The sequence below is a fragment of the Glandiceps talaboti genome, chromosome 4 (assembly GCF_964340395.1).
Source record: "Glandiceps talaboti chromosome 4, keGlaTala1.1, whole genome shotgun sequence".
Taxonomy (NCBI): Eukaryota; Metazoa; Hemichordata; class Enteropneusta; family Spengelidae; genus Glandiceps; species Glandiceps talaboti.
In genome coordinates this window covers 9,148,464-9,170,890 of record NC_135552.1, presented here as the reverse complement: position 1 = coordinate 9,170,890, position 22,427 = coordinate 9,148,464, and the positions used below count along the sequence as shown (strand labels likewise).

The 22,427-nt window shown below is 34.6% G+C and overlaps 1 protein-coding gene across 1 annotated transcript in view; it reads right to left on the bottom strand.

Annotated features, from left to right (window-relative positions):
- The window catches only part of LOC144434115 (gamma-aminobutyric acid type B receptor subunit 1-like), a 45,008-nt gene that overhangs the window by 7,097 nt on the left and 15,484 nt on the right, over nt 1-22,427 (bottom strand). Inside the window, exons 19-23 of the mRNA XM_078122570.1 lie at nt 6,679-6,816; nt 5,646-5,816; nt 4,282-4,392; nt 3,364-3,429; nt 233-433 (exon numbers count right to left, since the gene is read on the bottom strand). Of these exons, the coding sequence (XP_077978696.1) occupies nt 233-433; nt 3,364-3,429; nt 4,282-4,392; nt 5,646-5,816; nt 6,679-6,816 (687 nt within the window). The remainder of the gene's footprint in view (nt 1-232; nt 434-3,363; nt 3,430-4,281; nt 4,393-5,645; nt 5,817-6,678; nt 6,817-22,427) is intronic.

Below are 22,427 nucleotides of genomic sequence, written 5' to 3'. Positions count from 1 at the left end.
TAAGCTATCAAATCTTATACAGGGCCATGCTACGTTGCCTTTCCCTTTGCCATTACACTTCATTAACCTGCAAAGTACATTTACCAGTACGACTTTTATTCGAGTTTACTTCTAGAGATATATTATCGCTCACAACGTAACTTCTACCTACATCATAATGAAATGATGCCTATGACCCCACGATGAAATATACGCTCTTTCAATATTTCGGCAACTAATGTACATAACTCACCAAGCCATTGAAGTCTATATCACTGAAGTCATCTGCATAAGCTGTAACTTCAACAGCTATGTACCCATGAGATACAATGAGCATTTCTTCATCTGTGCACGTGGCATCATTATCGGAAAGACTTTGAAAGATCCAATCTTTCAAGAGCCAGCCCACCAGCATCCATACATATTTTTGGCCATAATGATTCGATCTGTAGGCCTAGCATAGGAAAGCATATTAATCTTTTATATTAAACCATTTTTGTCTTAAATCTGAGCGCCAGGCGACAAGCAGACCGAGGCCTTCTGTTTGTGGAACAACCTGCACTGTGAAGATAGTGTAGTCCCACTGTATAGTTTTTTTATGTAGGCTTGCAATGTCGAAAGCAATGCTCTTGAGGAACAAGTACGTCTTAGGGTAACACTCGGAAAAAACAAAAAAAACATATGTTGACTGATCGCAATGGTAACATCGCGCATGCGAGACACGAAACAGACTAAACTAACAACATTTAATGGCTTCATATAAATGGCGAAAGTCTGAGATATGTGCTGAAAATGCAACAACGAAACCGATTTTATATTAAAAGTGAGACAATTGTCAATTAACTTATTAAAACGCGAAAGTAAAGAAAACGAAGTCACTCAGATAGTGACTGAAATCAACCACGCAGAACGAGAATCGTTCCTGGGACAAAAACAAACAAACAGACAGACAGACAAACAAACAAACAAACAAACAAACAAACAAACAGAAACACACTTAACGACTAAAAACTTGTATTCACGACATTTGTATAGTCCATACATAAAAAATCTGAAACAGGCATTATCACAAAAATTGGGAAATAATTAAATATGACACAGTCCTCAAACAATTTTTTAAAGACAAACCATTGATAGCATACAACAAAAATGCAAATCTGAAAGACACGTTAGTCAAAGAAAAACTAGACTAAACTAAAACTGATGAAACTTATCAAAGTGATCGTAACATTGACATTCTGGTATCATTATTAGAGAACAAGTACACAGACGCCAATCATTTAACAACTGGGAATACAATTCAAGCAATTGAGTACGAAACTGTATCGCTGGCTCAGCTCAAAACAGACGTAACTCACTTTTTTTTAAGAAACGGAGATAGAAGGAAAAATAAGTTTGAAATTACTTTTTAAGTTTTCTCAAGAATCGATTTCACAATTTTGATATGTGCAGGAATTAAGACAGAGTTACCTGAAATATTTAATATGGACTTGTTATCTAGTATCATGACGTCATCAACATGTTAACAAATAGCAAAATTCGAAGTTACGAAAGTACTACTCTTACACTGAACTTGTTTTTAAAGTTGGTTCAATATGGAGGTACCTCTTGAATTACGTCTCTATCGCACTGACTAGAGTTTATGAGTCACAATCATTTCCCTTTTCAGTTCAGTTGAATAATTGTGATCTTTTTCATAACACTTTTATGTTGAAGGGGTAACAAGCATAAAGTATTTGACCATAGAAAACAATACTTTAATGTCAACAATTAATTTTACATATTTACGTGATGGGTGAAACCACAGCTACTTTGTTACGTTGGTATCTACCGTTTTTACGGAGATGACAAAAAAGCACATAACAACACAATTTGAAAACGCTGCCGAAAGTGGATCATTTTGAGAAAAAAAACCTCAAAAACGTACAAATTCGACGTCAAGAATTGATGAATTGAATATTTTACTTCTTTAACACAAGTGTTCTTTTGTGTGAAGTAGTGACCTGAGTGAGTCATTCAAGTTGTGAACAGTCGGGGAACATTAAGCCTTGGGAGGGTACTAGTAAGTGGGATCTTTTTAATGGGGACATTTTCCTTTACAAAAGAGAAAATGAATAATAAACAGAAAAATCCCTCGAGGGACTATGCCATTCTCTGTGTTTTCGTGTAAACCGGGAAAAACGATTGTCTGTCTATTTTATCGGTCTATATGTCGGTTTATTATATCGCGTAAACACGAATATGATATTATTGATTTTTAACGTCTTTAATCAGCAATATTTGATTGACAGTTATAATATCCATTGATTATACAATGTTACAAAGTTTAATGAAAAGAATAGATTTTTCAGACATGTTGTGTACTGTACTGAGCCATCGATTGCATGATTTTAGGTTGAGGTTAAATTCACAATTTACATTCACACAGAGCTTTGTCATTCACGATCCACGCGTTTAATTTATAAGCATTCACCATTCACTTTCGAAAATAACGATCATTCCACAATTATAACGCAAACTTTCAACAATTCACCATTCACGTATTTAAAAAAGATGCGTTCACCATTAATATTCAGGCGTATATACTCCCCCCGATTCGGCGATTGCGACACTGATTCCCAACGAGCTTCAGTAAGTTGTAAATGTATGATGATCAGTACTTGTTTTAGTTGTCCAGAAAATGTTGTCAGAAATTTCTGACATCTGCCTGTACTTTCAATGTCACAGCTATTGGATTGTACGATGTAATGACAATGTCTGTTTCAGTTATCCTCGTTTCTAATGAACGGGATCTTCATTTTCCCAGGACAGAATCATTACGATTGGCCTAAAGTTGTATCAGCTTTGTACGCAATTTTTATGCTCGCCACTGCAATAACTGGCGCGACAACACGCTTTTTTTACTAATATTAGAAGTAAAGCCCACGCTGATCTTTAGAAAAATTAAGAACAACACAGCTTTCAGGAATTCGCCGTTGATACATCACAAATCAACAGCTAATAGTTTTCAGCTTTATGCTTGACTCCACCATTACGTTTTCATTCCATCAGGAAGAAGACAAATATCCAACAAATTCCCAGGGGGAACGTCACTATAAACAAACCAGTGAAGTGTATCTTTGACATCCTGTACAAGCCTAGTTGGGGTGTGGCGTAGGGGAATCCTCACATTCAACTTGGAAACACTTCATTTACGTGAACTATGATTCCGAACATACGTAAAATAAAGGTTGTGGTGGACCAAGGGGTAGGTCAAAATTGTCAGAATTCAATATTTTCTATTCTTTGTTATCTCACACCAACTCCCACCATCGACCGTGCATCATTTTAGCATTTGCACGGACATGTCATACATGGCAGGAAATGTGACATTTACATACATACCTGACACATGATTTTTCTTGACATTGTCTCATAACCCATCAGAACTATAATACGGGCATCATGGTTCTGAAGAAAATCGGAAAGGAGATCACCATCATCATTTTAGGCCATGCAACATTGACTTGTATTGGAATAAATTGCAATAGTTTCAAAACAATACCTACCAACTTCTTTGCTCAGATGACTTATTATTGAGAGTTTTATACTAACCTCAAGAAATCAAAGGCAATTCAAAAATTGTGCATTTTGCCTTCAAAAAACGAAGTCTGGTCTACATGTTTTAAGCCCTATAAAATGTAACTCCTACATAGTGCAAATGCAAAGTAGACCAACATCTTGAGTAAAAATAGAGAATCATTGGGTTAAAACACAGAGTGACTCATAGCTTCGCCAATCAAATCTGGAAAGACATAGGTTAGGATGTCATCAATTAATAATCAAATGAGTTTGTGATGTACGGAAAGCCCTGCCTAAGACATTGATAATATATTTTCTAATTGATAAGTGTGAATATTAATGAAATCATAGTGTGGTATGCAAGCCACATGAATAATACCAATCATGTATGATACGTGATGTTGAATTGAATATATCAACCAAATTACATGAAATTCAAAGATAGCCAGCCAACTAAACCAACAAACTGACGGACAGACAGATGGGCAGGCGGACAGCCAGACATAAAAAAAAGAGGCAGGCAGACAGACAGACAGACAGACAGACAGACAGACAGACATACAGACAGAAGGACAGACAGACGGACGGACGGACGGACGGATGGACAGACAGATATCGCTACCTAAAACGCCGCTTCCTGAGGCATACAGGAGGGAATAAGTGTTAAAACATTTATCTTCCATCATTTCGAGTCGTTTCACATGAACCAACATACAGCATGAACAAAATGAATGACTTTACCTTCAAACTAAGCATCTGGACTACTGGGTCATCCCCACTTTCTACATGCTCTACAGTCAAGATCTCGTATTCACCAGTCGACCGTAGCAAGGAAACAAGTTCCTTCATCATCTGTTGAGTTTTTGATAGCGAAAATCAAAATTTACTCTGAACATCTCTTTAAATGTTCGATAGTTATTATTTTAATATGGACTTGATTATAAAGAATGTCATCTGGATTCCTCACTCAACGCTATTTCATATGCGACGATATCTCACTAAAGGCCAGAATCTTTCATAAAGTTTGAGTTATGGAGATTAATTTCATGAAGGAAATAAGTTCTTACTAGTTATGAATGTTCAGTGCGCATCTCATACATATTAATGTATCCTAAGACCCATGACAGAGAGATCGAAAAGAGTTTGGATCTGGTGTTTCTTGGCAACCGAGCAAAAATTCTGAGATGTAAAATCATGAAATGACTCCCCAGCACCAAAAGTTTATGAAAATACCTTTATTACCTGGAGTCTGACTTTGAAGTGATTTCTTTTACCCGTTTAAAAGGAGATTGCAAAGTGTGTGCATAAGGTGAACATACATATTTTATATGGTTTGCAACCCAACTCAATAAAATCCACGAAGTGAGATGAAAACCTGAATAAAACATTCATGTTATATTACTTAATCGAGTAAATTGGTACGTATAATTAATTATGCAAAGTAGTCATATCAGATGCAAGACAAATGTGTTGGAGACGTGTGACGTGATATCGTCAATGCAAGTACGAAGTTTAATTTGAGCTTCTATTTACCGTATATCTCCGAATGACGCCATGCCATTAATTTTGCACATTATGTAGCGATATGCAAGCCAATTTCATTATATCTATTGGTTATATGTGTTACAAAATCATGAATATATTCATCAAGCCAGAAGCGGCTATTGGAGATGTAAAAGGCTAATTTGTTAGTGTAATCAATTATGCAAATAATGCATTAAGTATTCACACCACACTCAATAGAACGCATGTATGATTTATGTTTATGAAACTTTCGTGAAATTCAGAGAAACCATTTATTTTACAGCGCCTTATTCTGGCAAACCAATACATAAATACTAAATATTCAGTTATATGCAAATCACACACTCCAATGAATGCGTGGACTAATAGACAACATTTTCTCAAAGTCTTGAGCTACCTGATGTAAAAATATATGATCAAACATATGTACATAAATACCATTTTTTTCTCTTAAGAGTCTCATCCAACACTTCGGCAGATTCTTATTTTCAAAAGTGTAATTATCAACCAACGTAGCAAAAGAGCAGTTAATTAACAATTTTGGTGAGATTTTTCATAATATTTCTTAAAGGAAAAATTACCAGAGTAAATATTTCGGCGTTTTCATATATGATGGCCACTCTATGCCATTTAAAGTGACGAAAAAGCGCCTCCCATGCTGTTACCAATGCGGCATCAGACGGAGTCGTGCGAATAAAGAGTGGGTACTTTTCCTTGTTGGAAAATGCCACGGACGAGGCTGTTGCAGACACCTGTTGGTGAAACAGATAACATCGCAAACACATTCTAGCAATATATCCAACAATGCATTAAAACGTCTTGCGAAAGATTTAATCATCATTCCTGGAATGCGTTTTGATTACCTACCTCGCAACAACTTTTGTATATTGTACCTATTACGATTTGAAGTTTGAACAAACAATATACAGTACGTATGCATTACGTTGACCTTATTTGACGTTATTTGCAGAAACATGCAGCACTGTTTAAATAGTAAAATTTATCAATGAATGTAAGCTCAAAATTCCAACATATACCTCAAGGTTTAGCTTGATATTTATTGAGTCATACGTGCTTTGTCATGTGTAAAATAACAGGACCATTTCAGGCACCAGGCCCTTGGGAGATATTTTGTGTCATAATCTTCAAATGGGAAGGAAGATGTGGTAAACTTTTGTTACATTTTTCCAAGTTAATAGTAGCCTACTTTGCGTATACAGTAACCTTAGTCTTACCACCCTCTCATCTGATTGGCTCGAGTAATCTGTGGACCTGTCTATCATTCATTCTTTGTTCGCTGTTACGGCTTCAGCGAGTTGACTGATTCAGTCCCTTGGAAGACTACTAGTAACTTGGAAAAATAGTTTACCACATTTTCCTTCCAATGACACGGGGGATTGGTGCAGGTCTAATCCATTAGGACAACTGATTTGATTACGTGGTCGGTTATACACAACGAAATTGAGGGTGACTTTAAGCTTACACTCAGCTGCAATGATATATATTAAAATGTCTGGCTGCCAGCCAACTTAATAGATAATTAGTAAAAACATATACAAGCTGAATCGAAAGTATTAAGGAGACTGGCAAACAATGATATCAATTGGTTCTTACCTGAACTAGATTATAATATTTCGCCAATTCACATACAGGTTTTGATATCATGGAACTGGCATGTAGCAATAATACTATCATCTGTGGCTTTTTGTAGAGAAAGTCGTGTACCAGGTGAAGGGCATAACCCTCGTCCATCTAAAATCACACAAGGGATTACTAGTATTTTTTTTAAAATTGTAAAGAAATATGAATACTGTAATACAGTATCTAGGGGTAAGTGTGACACTTTTAAACCGTAATTGTAGCGTGAAAGACCAAAATACCCATTTAGGCACTGGCAACGTATCATTATGTTACACCAAATCTGTTAACCAGGCCATTTCATACCAGATTTAAACTGAATGCCTCCCGTAAGGGAATCACTAATTATGCAAATAATAATGTATGTAAGAGTGTATGATACTGCTTAATGCAGTCTTAAGATATAGCCTAATTACCGAAAATCATTCATTATGCAAATTATTCATTAACACTGTAAGGTACATCAACTAACTTTATAGGACATACACAATTTGTTATGGTTAATGTATGTACTGAATTGTATTGAAATTGAAGCATGAATAATTTGCATAATTAATGATTTTTGGTAATTAGGCTATATCTTAAGAATACATGCTTCAATTCCAATATAATTCAGTACACTCGTTAACCATAACAATCGCATATGTTCTGTAAAGCTTGTTGGTGTACCTTTCAGTGTTAATGAATAATTTGCATAATTAATGATTTTCGGTAATTAGGCTATTCATTAACACTGTACACCATCAACAAAATTGAATATCACCCAACGTAATTTAAAATATGCAGCAATAAAGCATTGAAATTCTTTACCATGCCCCCTTAAAAGTAAAATGTCAAGGCAAAAATTCAAGATGGAACTAAGAAATTATGTTTTAAGTACTCCGTGACTTACAAATTCCAATCCTTGCGTTGACAATGCGTATCATTTCTCTTTGGCGTTTTCAGTAACATTTCTTGATTTTGTTGTATTTGTATTGCTTCTCACTTCATCTGTACTGTCTTTATATTATAGGCACTTTTCATTATTGAGTTATGTGTATACATACATGTGTATATATTGCTGTGTGTGTTTATGAGATTGAGTACATTTGTTTCAATTTTGAACACTTTACATTATTGAGTTATGTATATAGAGCTCGAGGTGTATGCATATTTGTGTGTGTGGGTGTGTGTGTGCTGTGTATACTTTTGATTCACCTTTCTTCTGCGTCCCATTATCGATTTGAAATGTAGAAAAATGTACAGGCTATTGACAAGCCTAGTTCCGCTTAACTATTTCCATGGTCCACATCAGATAACAATTGTCTATTTCTTTTGTATTCACTTTCTATATTTGTATCATATGTTTCTTTGAAAGTGTAGCTTATTTTTGTTATTTGGTGAAATAAATTTCATTCATTCATTCATTCATTCATTCATTCATTCATTCATTCATTCATTCATTCATCCATCTATTCATACCCTCATATGTATTAATCGATTTTCTATTTGTATCGTCAGATTTTACTGGTCCGTGTATATAATCTTGCCAACTCTTTGTCCATTTGCCAAATTGATAAATATAATATTCTAAAATCAATTTCAAATGTGTATTCATTTTATGTTTCACTTCTATTCCGAGGTGTGAATTTCTATATCTAGGTATGTATCAAGTGTTTTTCATCCCGGAGCTCGGATTTGTCAGTATAGCTGTCTATTGTGTCTTGAACATAGAGATAACTAACTTTAAAATTAAATCACACGTTTAACCTACAATGCATAAAGAACGAACCCAAGTACAAATATACAAAAGCAGTTAGCATACAAGACGATACGTATAGTTAACAAAGATTAAAATTTGTGCGGAAAAATTCTCATTATTGTTATTGTAGCTGACAGGCCTTGAAGAGACCTCAGTAATACAGAGGGAGACAGTAATCAAGCCCAGTCTATTCAACTATTGCATAAAATATGAACTTCCCTCAATCCCAGATTTTAATTTCCGTAAGGAAGGTTTTATATTAGGGATGAAAAGTCTGTGTATGTGTGTATGTATGTATGTATATACGTATGTATGTATGTATGTATGTATGTATGTATGTCATATTTAGAAATGTTCGGATTTTGACCTGGCATTTTTGTGTCTCGCAAATTTTTCCTTTGAAAAAGAATATTTATTCAAAACATCGGATTTAACAGCTATATATACGGACTGGTTTATTAGTTCCTTATGCATTTCTATGTATGTATGTATGTATGTATGTATGTGTGTGTGTGTTTGTCACCATTTTCTAAAAAAAGCACTGGCTCAATTCAAACAAAATTTGGTGCACATGTTCCATAGGGTAATGGCAATGATTAGGTTTTGATAAACATACCATGAATATTAATGAGCAATTTATGTAATTACTGGTTTCAGTAATTAGGCTATATCTTATGAATACACTCTTCAATTCAATATAATGTGGTACATACATCCTGAAAATATTATTGATATTGCGTTTAGTTTTAATAAGTTATTTACATATTTTCGGTAATTAAGCCAAAAAAAAAACAAAAGCATTGTTTCTGGTCAGGATATGTTGTCTAAAGTGATGTGACGACGTGAATTTTTTTCTTTCTTTTTAAAAAAACAATTCTCAAACAAACGTTACTCAAACCACTATTCATGGCAGTTACTGTTCTTTTGATTTAGTACTTTACAATAAAGTGTGTGTATTGGGCACATGTCATTTGCTTGTTCATGATTAGTTCTGTTGTCGTCACTGAAGTGGCAATTAATGTAGGGAGAGTTATTGTTGTGTTTTCCCTCTGATCGGTAGACTGCATTGGCTGCACACACACACACACACACACACACACACACACACACACACACACACACACACACACACACACACACACACACACACACACACAAAGATCGGGCGGGGGTATTTAAGTGATACGCGCTGACCAGAAACAATTCTTCGGCCTTCAAAACTCTTTCTACGGTGAGACCTATGCTACAACGTTCTATAAAAGCTTAATACATGTTGTGGTTGGCCATAAGATCGCATCTGCGTGCAATCAATTTATACTATCTCATTCTCAATCAAAACTGAAAAAAAAATTGTACTTCGAGTCTTCGTTCAAGACATGTCTGCACTCCCATGTGTTTCTGTTTGCCGTGAAAGCATTCATGAGAAGATCGTCAGTCAAACCAGGCCAGCTTCAACTTCCAGGTCAAATCACCTGCTTCTTACCGAAAATTCTTGCTGGGGAGTTCACCAAGATAAATACATACGATGTCTTCTTCGATCAAAATTGAAAATCTCCCATTTCTATATAAATCTTTCGATACTGAGGAGCGAGTGTGTTGCCAGAACGCAGCGCATTTAATCGTATTAGCATAATCACGACAATTAATGAGAAAAGTAAATTTTGTTACAGTGTTGAGCTCTGTACTCAAATTTTCCCCAACTTTATAGCGTTGATTGGTTTCCTTCTAGACCGTTCAAGGTATTCAGGCTGCTTGTATTAAAAGGTACGTAGAAATATATATGTATCAATAAGTTTCTGTCCAGATTTGATGTTTAAATTTCGAGAAACTAAACGAATTTGAGACCCATGCAAATTCATTGTGGCATGCATTGCGCAATTCTTGAACTGATTGTTACATATTTTGCCATAAACGAGTTGTATAGAATCAAAGTATACACCTGTAGTATGGTTACTATGAAGTATTTAAATTTTCCGATGCATACTAGCGATGTTACGAGGGTTCAAATTATGTTTATTATTTGCCGTGGAAACGAGTATACATATCCCGGGCATGTAGGATCACGAAGGCCGAGTGAAGTCGAGGATGGCATAGCTTTCCTGTACTGAGAATGGCTAGTGGGCATTTGAAAATTTTTTCCGAAAACTAACTTATTGGGCCTTCAAAATCACAGATGTAGAGCTAAATTTCTTCCATAAATCATGAAACTGTTAGTTGCGTTAATAATGGTCTAAACAAAAGTTCATTATGTCCAAATGGTACCAATAAGCAATCCTAACATTTGTTCTGTATGCATGGGTAAACGTACGTATGTATGTGTATCTCTGTAAATTTGAATAATTTCATAAACCATTACACCTAGGCATGTTCCACTACATACTTAGACTGATATCACAAAGTCCTTTCAGATTTCTTATAGTTTGGCACACCTTTTTGCCAATTCAGGAGTATATCATGTACTATAGCCAAGATTTTTGCATTCCAGCAATTATTATGTGTACTATGACTGCCCTTACGGAAGGCATTCAGTTGAAATCTGGTCTTTCTCTAAAGCATGATCCGACATACGGCAGTGACGGGATGCCTAATCACAAAATAATGCAAAGTTAGATAGAAACAATAATGCGATCCCATTCCCCGGCCTTCCCATTGTAATTAACGATTGCTCCTCTATACATGGGTGTCTAGTAGGTGACTGACAAGTGTTATCGACGAGGATCACTCTAAACCACACAGGTGTTATGCCTGTAAGCCGAAGTAGGTTGTCAGGGGCAACATAACATTAATATATAAATTAATATAAAGCGAATATACCATGATATGAGAAACTCACTGATAGCTTGGCGTTTGGTTAAACTTTCGAGAAACCTTCAAATACGTTTTGAATACAACCTTTCCACAACAGTTACTCTATAGAGTAATGACTAAGAGGTAAGTCTTACGTCTATGTACAAGGTCTCAGGTTCGAATCATGGTCGAGTCAGAACAACGAATTAATATACAGTACACTAAAATATGGTAAGGCTACAAGCTAGGTAGAAGGTATAAGCAAGTGAAGGACAGTAGAAGTGGTGCTGTAAATTCCACTATCATTTTACTTACATTGAATTTCCAAGCCCCTGTTCAAAACTATTGCCCCCCCAAAAAAAACTTTAATTTCGCCCCTTTTAGATCGCAACGTGTTCTCTAATTTGCATAAGATTTAAGTGGGCAAAATTTCACTTCACCAACTGAATTGGTCAGTTACACCAATGGGGTGTGATATGTATATTGAACCATATGTCATTTGTTATTGCCAGACGTCAAACCTGTGATTCTGATTTAGACATACTATATATACGACCTGATAACATCATTTATAACACATCCCCTAAATGCAAGAGGAGGAGTGGATAGACGTAAATATATACTTTTATGTTGATATTGTCACTCGAGTAAATAATGTTATTTACTCGGATAATGTTATTTACTCGGATGAATGCCAAAAGCTTCAAGCGGGGATCAGAAGTAAACCCTCAACGCAATCCTCACGCCGTATAATTAGTAACAATATGCCAATATGTTGTTTTCTGGCCATCTCATTAACTTAAGAACAATAAAGTGCATCAGTGTTATGTGTGTTTGACTCCTAAAACAACACTTAAAATTTACAACTTACCGAAAATTTAGTAAAATTTTTCATTATCACCAAATCGTAGTCAGGCAGGATAGTAGGTTGTCGGTGTATGAAGTCTAGAGCTGATTCGATTGCTAATTCCGCTTGTAGACTAACACCATGAGAACCTTCCGAGCCCACAAGAGCACCAATATGCAGAACTGGTTTCTCGTTCGATACGGGTTGAAATGTAAACATAAACAGCAGACATACAAGAAACATCAGATTTATACTGCACATATTTACTTCTGTTGTTACTGAAGATTTAACATGGTACGAATTTTCCAACTTCGGATGATATCAACGGTACTTAAATTTCAGCCTGTTCCGAGTTCGCCAATAACTGTTTCAGTAATTAGGAAGGACTCGTTTAGATTACAAAACATATCAACTTAACATTGTTCCTTAGAGTAGGAAAAAATATAATTTGCTAAGTATTCAAGATTTTGCACACGTTGTCGAAAAGATTAATGTTAGATGTGCTCCACTATTCTGTAGGATTCTATAATTGTATGCCTGTAGTGACGACGTTGCTTGAAACCATTACGTACAAAATTATTCAAATTTATCAGCCATTCCTTGTCAAAACCATCTAAAATAAATCATGATAGACTTTGACGATACCAATGCAATAAGTGAACCTGTCTCTTTGTGTGTAAATTAAAATGCTGAAGTTATTGTGGGTGAGATCGATTCAGTGGCAGGTATTCGAACTTAGAAATCTCAATGAAGCACTGGACTAGTATTGTCTGCTTTAGATGTGCCCACTGTACAACTTGACCACAAACTGTATTTACATAATAATTCTGATCACTAATCCTTGACTGAAATCTCCAAAATGTTCAAATTGATTTTGTTCTTTATAGCACATTATGAAAAATATCTTGAAAATGGACAGCTTTTGCATCCGTCGTCGCATCGCAAGTGGCCATAACAAGGTGTATTCAAATGTTTTATAGGATTCTATGACCCGAATATGAAAAGCATGCATGTCAGTGATACGTCTGTATCGATCCCCATGTGTCTATCTATAATGAAGACAGTGCACCGTTATAGTTGAAAGTAATTACTATACCCCAAACCAATACTTGGTAAAATAATTCAATTTATCGGCCAGCAATGTAATTACAATTTGTATAATTGCAAGGCTGTAGTACATTCGTTTCTTAAACCTAACACGTATACGTATTAAATAGATCAATACTATGCTAATACTATGATTAAAATGATATGTACGGCCATTGCTTCACTTCCATCGTTTTCCTTATGACTACATTTCAGAAAAGTATGAACTAAATTGAGCTCCCTCTTTGTTATGATAGTTATATTTCTACAAGACTGGGAAGGTTGAAATTCGATATCATCTGTATACCACATGTACAACCCATGATAGGTCCAAAAAATTGCTCTTTTTGAATGATGTGTTGGTGCACTCAAAATGCATGGGTTTTAATAATCTAGATTCAACCATTTTTTGCAACAATATATAGCTCCATAATGTGCACAGAACGCTTTTATGTGTCCACTTCTATAATTAACACCTAAAGGGATATACGCATGTGTTATTTCTTTACTATGATCAGAGCTCGAGGTTACCATTGGTAGGGCTGTCGTTATTAGTTTTGTGTTTGCTGCCGTAAGATGTTATTGTATCAAATAAAATTTGGGAAGGAATTACGGGTAACGTTTATTATAATGATGATTATATACAGTAAGTTGTAAAACAAGTTTTGAGGCTGAAAAAGTGTAGGCGAAAATACTTAAATGTCAGTGTCTGTAAATGATGGTGCAATATCACTACTATGGCAACTATAGTATAGTATTAAAAGTCACTTTGGTAGAGAACTTAAGAAAGTGAAATTTTAGGTGCCTACACCTACTAGAAAATGTAATCTAGTATGTGTTCCCTAGACTCTGATAAGATGCGATGATTTGTAGTATCCGTAACATGTAGTGTCCGTAACAAGTTGTGTCAAAAACAAAAATATATAAATATTAATATATGCATATAATCTTTTCATATTTGATAAGCATGGCACTAGTTGTGTTCCCTAACGCGACATAAGTGAAGAATTAACTGTGAAACAGCCAGTAATAGTATGCCTATAGTGATGACGCTTCTTGAAACTCATACGTTCTAAATTATTCCATTTATCAACCAGTACTTTAATTAAAATCGTATAGATGTATGTCTATGATAATGTTATTTAGGTTTTCTCAATACACAAATTGTAAATGTCGATTTTGTTCAAGTTTATAAATAAAGAAGTCTGAACATACTAAGTACATCATTCATTGAACGTCTCATATATTTGACTTTAACTTACCTGACGAATTACCGCTGCAGACATTTAAAGTAGAAAACCCAGTAGGTTATATATTGTTGATACAAATTTAGTGTGTACACACTTCTCTTTCCTGTGCGTAAATTATGATGTTAGAGTTATCTTAGGTAGACTAGTATAGATTAAGTGGTAGGTTCCGAAGTACTTGGAAATCTCTATGAAGCACTGATGCTGCTGTAGATAGACCCACTGCACGACGTGTTCACAAACTGTATTTATATAATAATTCTGACCATTAATCCTTGATTGAAATGTTAAAAATGCAGTAGGAATAGAAGTTTTATGAATAATGTAATGACTTTAATCACTGAACGAAAGTTTGTAGTTGGTAGAAACGCCTAATGTAATGACTCATACTTTAGAGTGCCTAGGGACTGATAAGAGTCCAGTATCATTATTTATCTAGTACCCTCCTTTCTTCAGTTTCCATCAATAAATGATCAATACACGTTCACTACACTATATTCAACATGATTTTTTTCTGATTTCTAATATCATATCTTATAAGTATCGTTTCTTAATGGTGTCGTTTTTTATTTTCTACCGTTATCACTGTCCTATCAGAGTTTATCAACTTTGCATTAATTAGCGCGCAGATAATCCTAGAACAAACTCACAAGCTATTGCCATCATCATTAAAGTTATGCCCACAATCAGTGTAAACATCTACCGATGTGTTAACGGTCAAATTCGTCTATTTAATTCGTCTATTACCATTTGTCCGATCGGCAGATGTTTAAACTGGTTAGGTTGATGTGGTAATTTGGCAAATAGCGATAGCTATGATGGTAATATTAAAAAACATTATTTGAAATATAGAGACACATAGGAACATAATATTAGAAATCCTGAAAATCATGAAAAAGTTTTTTATTCCTCCTGATCCCTGTGACTACATTAGCATGGAGAGTAGATGTGTCAAAGAGATAGGATTCCTGACTCCAAATACAATTTTATATCTTGTGTAGGACAGAAGCAGAGAAAGGTATTTTAGAATGAAGGAAAGCGCGCGAACTACTTGATATATTCACCAAATTAAGAAAAGATAAAATTGAAATTTTACACCGAAAATGCATTTTGATCAAAATAGAAGTTTCACAGACTAAGCCTCACTCAGGGTGGAACCCTGATCATTACATTTAAGCGAACAAACCCTTCTCAACGTGTTACGAAACAAGTGACAACCTGATATTTATTAACCCATATGATGTACATTAATTAGTCTGAAAAAAACACCAACAATCACATATATTCATCGAGCTGCAGCTCCCGATCCATCCCCATTGAAGTTATATGTTCAGCTAAAGGGGGGGGGGGGATGACGGCCTTCTAAATATAAGTCTTTGTTAATTAGTTTTCATATTCCAATTCTTTTTTTTCGCATCACCATAACAACCCTCAATTTTTATTACAATTAGGAATAGGTAGTATTTATTTCAGATCTGTGTATAGTTAGGTAATAATCACAGCTGAGAATAATATTGTCCTTATGGTGGCTGAAACCTATAGATACCACACCAATCACTGTAACCATTCGATCATTATGGCAAACACTTCGAAAGACGGTGATTATATGAAGTCGACACCAACCTACCTCCTTACACAACATCCAATATATCTTTATTTGAGTATGCGGTCAAAAATAAATAAATAAACGAATGAATAAATAAATAAATAAATAAATAAATAAATAAATAAATAAATAAATAAATGAAAGGGGAAAAGGTAGTTTATTACAGCGTGTACAGCTATTGCTTCCTTCGGGGAAACGTTTTAGATCATTCAGATCAAGAATAACATTTTAAGAATAGTTTTTTATCCAACAGAACTGTACCCAAGTATTTTAAAATTTTGGATCTTTACAAAACTTGTTTATGTTTAGTGAATTTTAACATGATTGTATATACCGTACTGTTTCGTTCTATATCTGTGTGCAAATTTGGCTTAATAATCGTTTTGATGTTGTAGCAACAAAGACAAAGGCACAGTCCTGCTCGACCCTATAGTCGTTTTGGTTATTAAAGTATTTTAATCAAACATCTAATCTAAATTACATGTTTTATGTTTCTTTTTGTCATTAAGATGTATTAACGTTACATGTTGTATGATTCTTCATGCTATCAACAACAATTTATGCACCAGAAACTACTGTACCCTAACACTATTTGTAATTATATAGTATTTGCCAATTTGAAAATACACGAATGATTTAAAGAGGGAAGGGAATCAGACAGTGACTTCCCTTGATATAACCTGAAATTATCATTACAAAATATGTCATGCTTCAAAATATTAAATACAATTCAAACTATTTATGCTTAGTTGAACAAACAAATGATTTAGACTGGTTAGTAGTCGGTTGTAATATTGGAATTTTTAATTCTGATGAGGACAATCGAATAAGACAAAATAGGATCAGATAAAACTTTGAACTGTTTGTGCTTTATAACATGTGTTAAGGTTTATTTGTTTTTGCTGAAAATGTCTTCAATGCCATATCCAATTCCTCATTCAAGGGGAGAACAGAACATTGTTTATTGGCCATGGTATCTAGTTTCATGGTACTTGTTGTCACACTTTCTTCATTTTCTCAGTGCTACAATATGTTGGGACAAAAATTGGGAACATAAGTGATATGCAAGATTTAGTCAGGTGTGGTGTCATGTATTGTGTAGTAAAGAAGTCGCCCAGTTGTTTCCAATACACTTTATTGTATAAGAATCTTCACAAACTTCACAAAGTTTTTGATAACTTCATGCAACACTTCACCCAGATTTAAAATCATACCATTAGTAGGCATTACGTTTAGGCATCTACAGACATATCTCCTTATCACATTGACAACTCAAAGAAATACTTCATTTTTATACTCTTATCATTTAGATAACTAAATCACATAACTAACTAATATAAATAACCAACTTCAAGGTTTGATACGAATCCATTCTAATTCTCATATATCTCTATGTCACACAGATAGATGATACCGCAGTTTACCGCCTAGTATAAATAGCATCGTCAGACATTACATAATCCCATCGATCAATCCAAGATACCATAAATAATAATAACGTTACATTTATAACTGATAAGAATAACGTAGCCGTTTTTAATAATGTATTCCCACATACCGTATTGACAGATATGCATATCACCCAAAAAGGAGTCTTATACTACTCTACACTATAAATGTTAATAAATATTAACGAGATTCTCATCTACCAGTCCGACAGTGAGTTTCTCTCTACACAAAACAAGCTAAACTGATAACACATTGCATTATTATTTAAATATCTAAGTATTCATGAAGATTTATGAGCACGATAACACTATTTGTCAAAAATGTGTTGACTTGCCTACCAACCACAATTATCAACATCGAAATATTGCGAGGTCTAATGCATGATGTCTTAATAGTAAAAGTGCCGTAAGGTTATTTTCAATGTAGTTAATGAAATTCACATTTTTGTAATCATAACTTCTATTTTCAGACCATTTTTGCGGTAATTTTTTCTCATAAATTCTTCACAAGACAATTATCTTCCAAGTGAGGCATTGTTTAAATATCTATTTGATGCTAATGTAGCTAACTTGTCTTGTTGTTCCGCGCTGTTTTAGATTTTTGCAACCCAGTTTTTAATATACTTCTAGTGTTCGAGAGCTCTGAAGTTTTGCAGCTATTTAGCTGTAGTTTAGCGATTGTAATAATACAGAGACAATATAATTAACTTTTCAATCTTTTTCATTTTGTAAAGGCAAAAATAGAATTTTGTCCTGTTTTGCAAACCAGTCGCGGGCCTCCCTAATAAGTAATCAGTGCGCTATGTCGATGATGTTGTTAAGCAGTGTTGATTTCGACAGGGTAGTTTAACAATTTCGTACCGTATCCTGTCACTAATTATTTCCAAAGTGTATTGATCATTAGCATGTACGAAATCATTTTTTCCTCATGTTGAATTTTACAAATTCATCTTTAAATTGAAGGACAAGTCATTAGAAAACCACCATCCCTCAAAACCATCGTCTTCACCGTTGTCGTTGCCCTCCTTCCCTCACCCATCCCCCTCCCCCCCCCCAATACCATCAGCATCACCACCAGCATCATCATCACCATCGTCGTCGTCATCATCATCATCATCATCATCTTCATCATCATCGCCGGCGTTCCTCATCGTTCTCAGCAGTAGCATCACCATCGTCATCACAAACACCATTCTTTAATATGTTATTTCCATCTGGTAAGCATTACTGAAAGGTGAAATGTTAAGGTTATGTTGTGAACAGTGAACAGCGTTGATATACATTGGAAGTGAAACGCAATACGTAATCCTTATTCTGATTCAGCGTATGATTTTTTCAACGTATATGTTATACTTCACAATTTAAGGTTGAATTTCTGGATATATACATTGCATGCTCCGTGAAATTTCGGTCTTAAAAGGCAAGGGATTCAATCCCAGGTTCTTGTATTACTACAATGTTATCATTGGAGCTACACAGGTTTATTTGATCATTTACATAATTCTGGACAAACTATACTTATTTAACTCTGTCACATTGAACTTGTTTTTTCAAACAAATATGTTAATCTTAATTGACAAGGGTTATATAATCTATATGCATAAGAAGCGTTTCTGTACTGAATGATATTTAAGCGGCAGACATATGACGACTTCCACATGTTATAACGCACAAGCAGTTCAGAGTTTGTTTTTAATATTGAGCTTGATGATCAGGCTTGGTCGACGATTCTCATCAGAATGACAGATAGTTGGAACCGCTTGTGTGTTATAACTTGTGTAAGTCATTTGATCTATCAAGCTAATGAACATTTTCGGGCATCCGTCCTTTCAAACTTTCAATTTAATGTAAGATTGATGTTGTGAGCGAAATTAATGAATACAAAATTAATAGACATGATGTAAATCCAGCTTGTACTTCTATTCTATTCTATTCTATTGTCGGTAACACGATATCGATAATGGTTGTGAATGAACAAATGTACAATATTTTACCCAAAACTCTCTCTGATTTGTACTCTCATGCATACATAATCTTCTTCAATTCAGACAAAGCTCTCAAGTCTGCGGGGGTTTTTTGTGAAAACATTTCTTTTCATTTTCCAATTTTGTCACTCATGATTTTCTGGAAACCTATTTCCATCAGCTCAAATGTTCATTATTTCTGTAGAAGGATATATAAATCTTGTAAATGTTTCAACAGAATTTCTTTAAAGGACTGCAGAATATTTGCAAGGAAATGTTATGACTTCACCAAATATATTGATTTCTTTGAATATCTATAACAACAGTTGTAGAGATGTTGAAATCTCGTTATAGACTGTCTATCCAAGATGGTGATTACGTGATGTTGAGAAGTATTTTATTCAAAGCACGTTTTTCATTTAAATTGATTGGTACATTTGTAATCAAAATTTTAAAACTTTATGTTTGATTCATAATCGCACCTTTAGTACATATTCTTCAATTTTTAATTTTTATTCCTCAAATGTTAAGGAATATTGCTTATCTCGGAAGTTATAAATGAGGAACACCCAAGCACATCAAAGAGAAATGTGGATAAAACTATTACAGTGTGGCATATATGTGTGATCATATACTTGGTGTACACAAGCTTTAATATATCCATGGGTAACATCTGTCGTTCAATGGTAACATAAAGGAAACGGGTCTGAATTTATATTAAAGATATGAAACATGCGAACGTACTTATTCTGTTAGTTCTACTTCCAATCTTCCTAATAATCATAATACAGGTTTCTGTATTTATCATGAAGACCTGCCTTATTTATTTTTAAAGAAAATGTTCTACTTATTTATAAAAAAATTTATAATTGAACAAACAAGATAGCAATACTTCCTAGAAAGATTGGGGAGGAGGCTATCAACATCAGAGTGTACAACCATTCCAAGATCAACAGAAACCGGGGCAATTTCTACCGAAATTGAAGCTCAAGCTGAACTACTTGAATGTGCTTTATAACTTCTGCAATTCATAAATATGTCAGTGCTGCGACATTTAGACTTTATATATCTCGTGTTGTCTCAACATTTAAATAGTTTACATTTTTCAATGGTTATGAGGAAACAGAACCTGTAAAGGTAAACACCTGAAATAAAGATGAAACGTATTTCATAAAATGTTACATATAATACACTGGCTAACTGTAGATTCGGAAGTTTACGAAGGCAGAAGGATTGGGTTGTATTACATCACATGCGTTTATATGATGGTCAATGTACAGAGTCTTAGAGTGATGCGTTCATCTGGTTACATTAGAAAAACATGAGTATCTCGAAAACAACATTAACGTTGTCCAAGGTGTACTGGTCATCTGATATCTTCTTTAAAGCTCAATTTTCTCAGTCTATTATCTGTAGGGTTATGCAGAGCAAATTTGCTAAGGATATGTTTGTATTGGTAAATACAAAAATGTACTTCATACAGTCAGTTCTGTAACCATACCCAAAATCCCGAACATAGATTTTACCTTCCTATCGAATGTGTTTTTGCTGCTTGAACTGCTACTCGCCAATCTGTACTTTGTAAAATTCTTCAGTCCAGAATCCATTAGGATGTCAATGCATGAAGTCTAATGCCTCTTCGATTCTTACCCCTCCTGACTCTGCTGTCCCCATGGCCACCTTAGACTGCTCGGGCCTTCGGCTCTCGATATCAGTATGCGATTATAGTAGTATTGCGCCGGATCGGAGCGCCGCAACGACTTAAGTTTAGATAAAACGTAGGGGAAAAAAGGCGCGAATTACTGTCGACAGTCTATGGCCACCTATGTACAAGGGGATTTGTCTGCCCAGACGCACATGGCGATAAACATATACACTATTAGCTTGAAAATGAACTATATGAAGTCTCTGTTGTTTAAAATGAAGTATTTCCAGTCGACCCCAGAGAATCCAAAACTTGACACTGTAACACGTTCTAGACTAAAATGTATTTACACCTGTGTGTAACATGAAAACGTCTACTTTTTCTTAGAACAAACTATGTGCTACCAGGAAAAGCTATGCATATTTAAAAATGTAACTTCAGATGAAGCAAATCATGTAATCAAATATATTTTTACACCTAGATGCTATGTAAACTCTCATATTTAGATCAATATTTCGAAGTTAACGTTTCCCTATACCAATAGACATTTTACTACTATATCAAAAAAAGGCATAGGCCTGATATCATATGACCAGAGAGAAGCAAATTATTATCAGTTCTGTTACCACATGTTGATATGGCAACATCCTAGTGACATTGTTCAGAACTTCTTTGAATTGCAATTGACATGTACATATTTCAATGTTTATGCATAATTTACATAGTTGGAGATTACGATAGCATGACTGTTAATGGAGACAGTGTGTCATGATTAGAAGTTCACATAATTCAAACCATTGACCTCTCCAAGACTGTGTACGTAAAAATGTTAAGCGAACCTCAGTATTAATGTAAGCCAACCCGCCCCTTCTTAATGAAAGATATTTCCTATCTACCAAGTATCGAATTACATTTTTCTTTAGCAATGGTATTTAATTAGAGACAGGCTAGCTGTATACACAAGGTAGAAAAGGCGTGTTAGAAATGTTTAGCAGGAAAAAACATGAGAAACACTCTTTGTGGCAATCGTACATGTATGTGTTCATATATGATGTGCGAATATTTCGTTCAAGGTGACTTCTTTTTCACTTTAGGGATTCTGCTGTTTGCGAGATTTGTTTCAAATGAATTACAATGATCACAAAATACAAGCAACAAAACACGTTTGTTGAAATAATATGAGATTTATTTGCAAGTCCCTCAAACAATTAGAATGTTCTGACAAAATATACACATATCTAAATATACAAATTAAATTTGCTTAATATTCATATTTGTCAATGTTGTTCTGAATCAATCAATTAACACACGATCCGTTATAAATTCGTGAGCAAACTACTTCATCATTCTATTC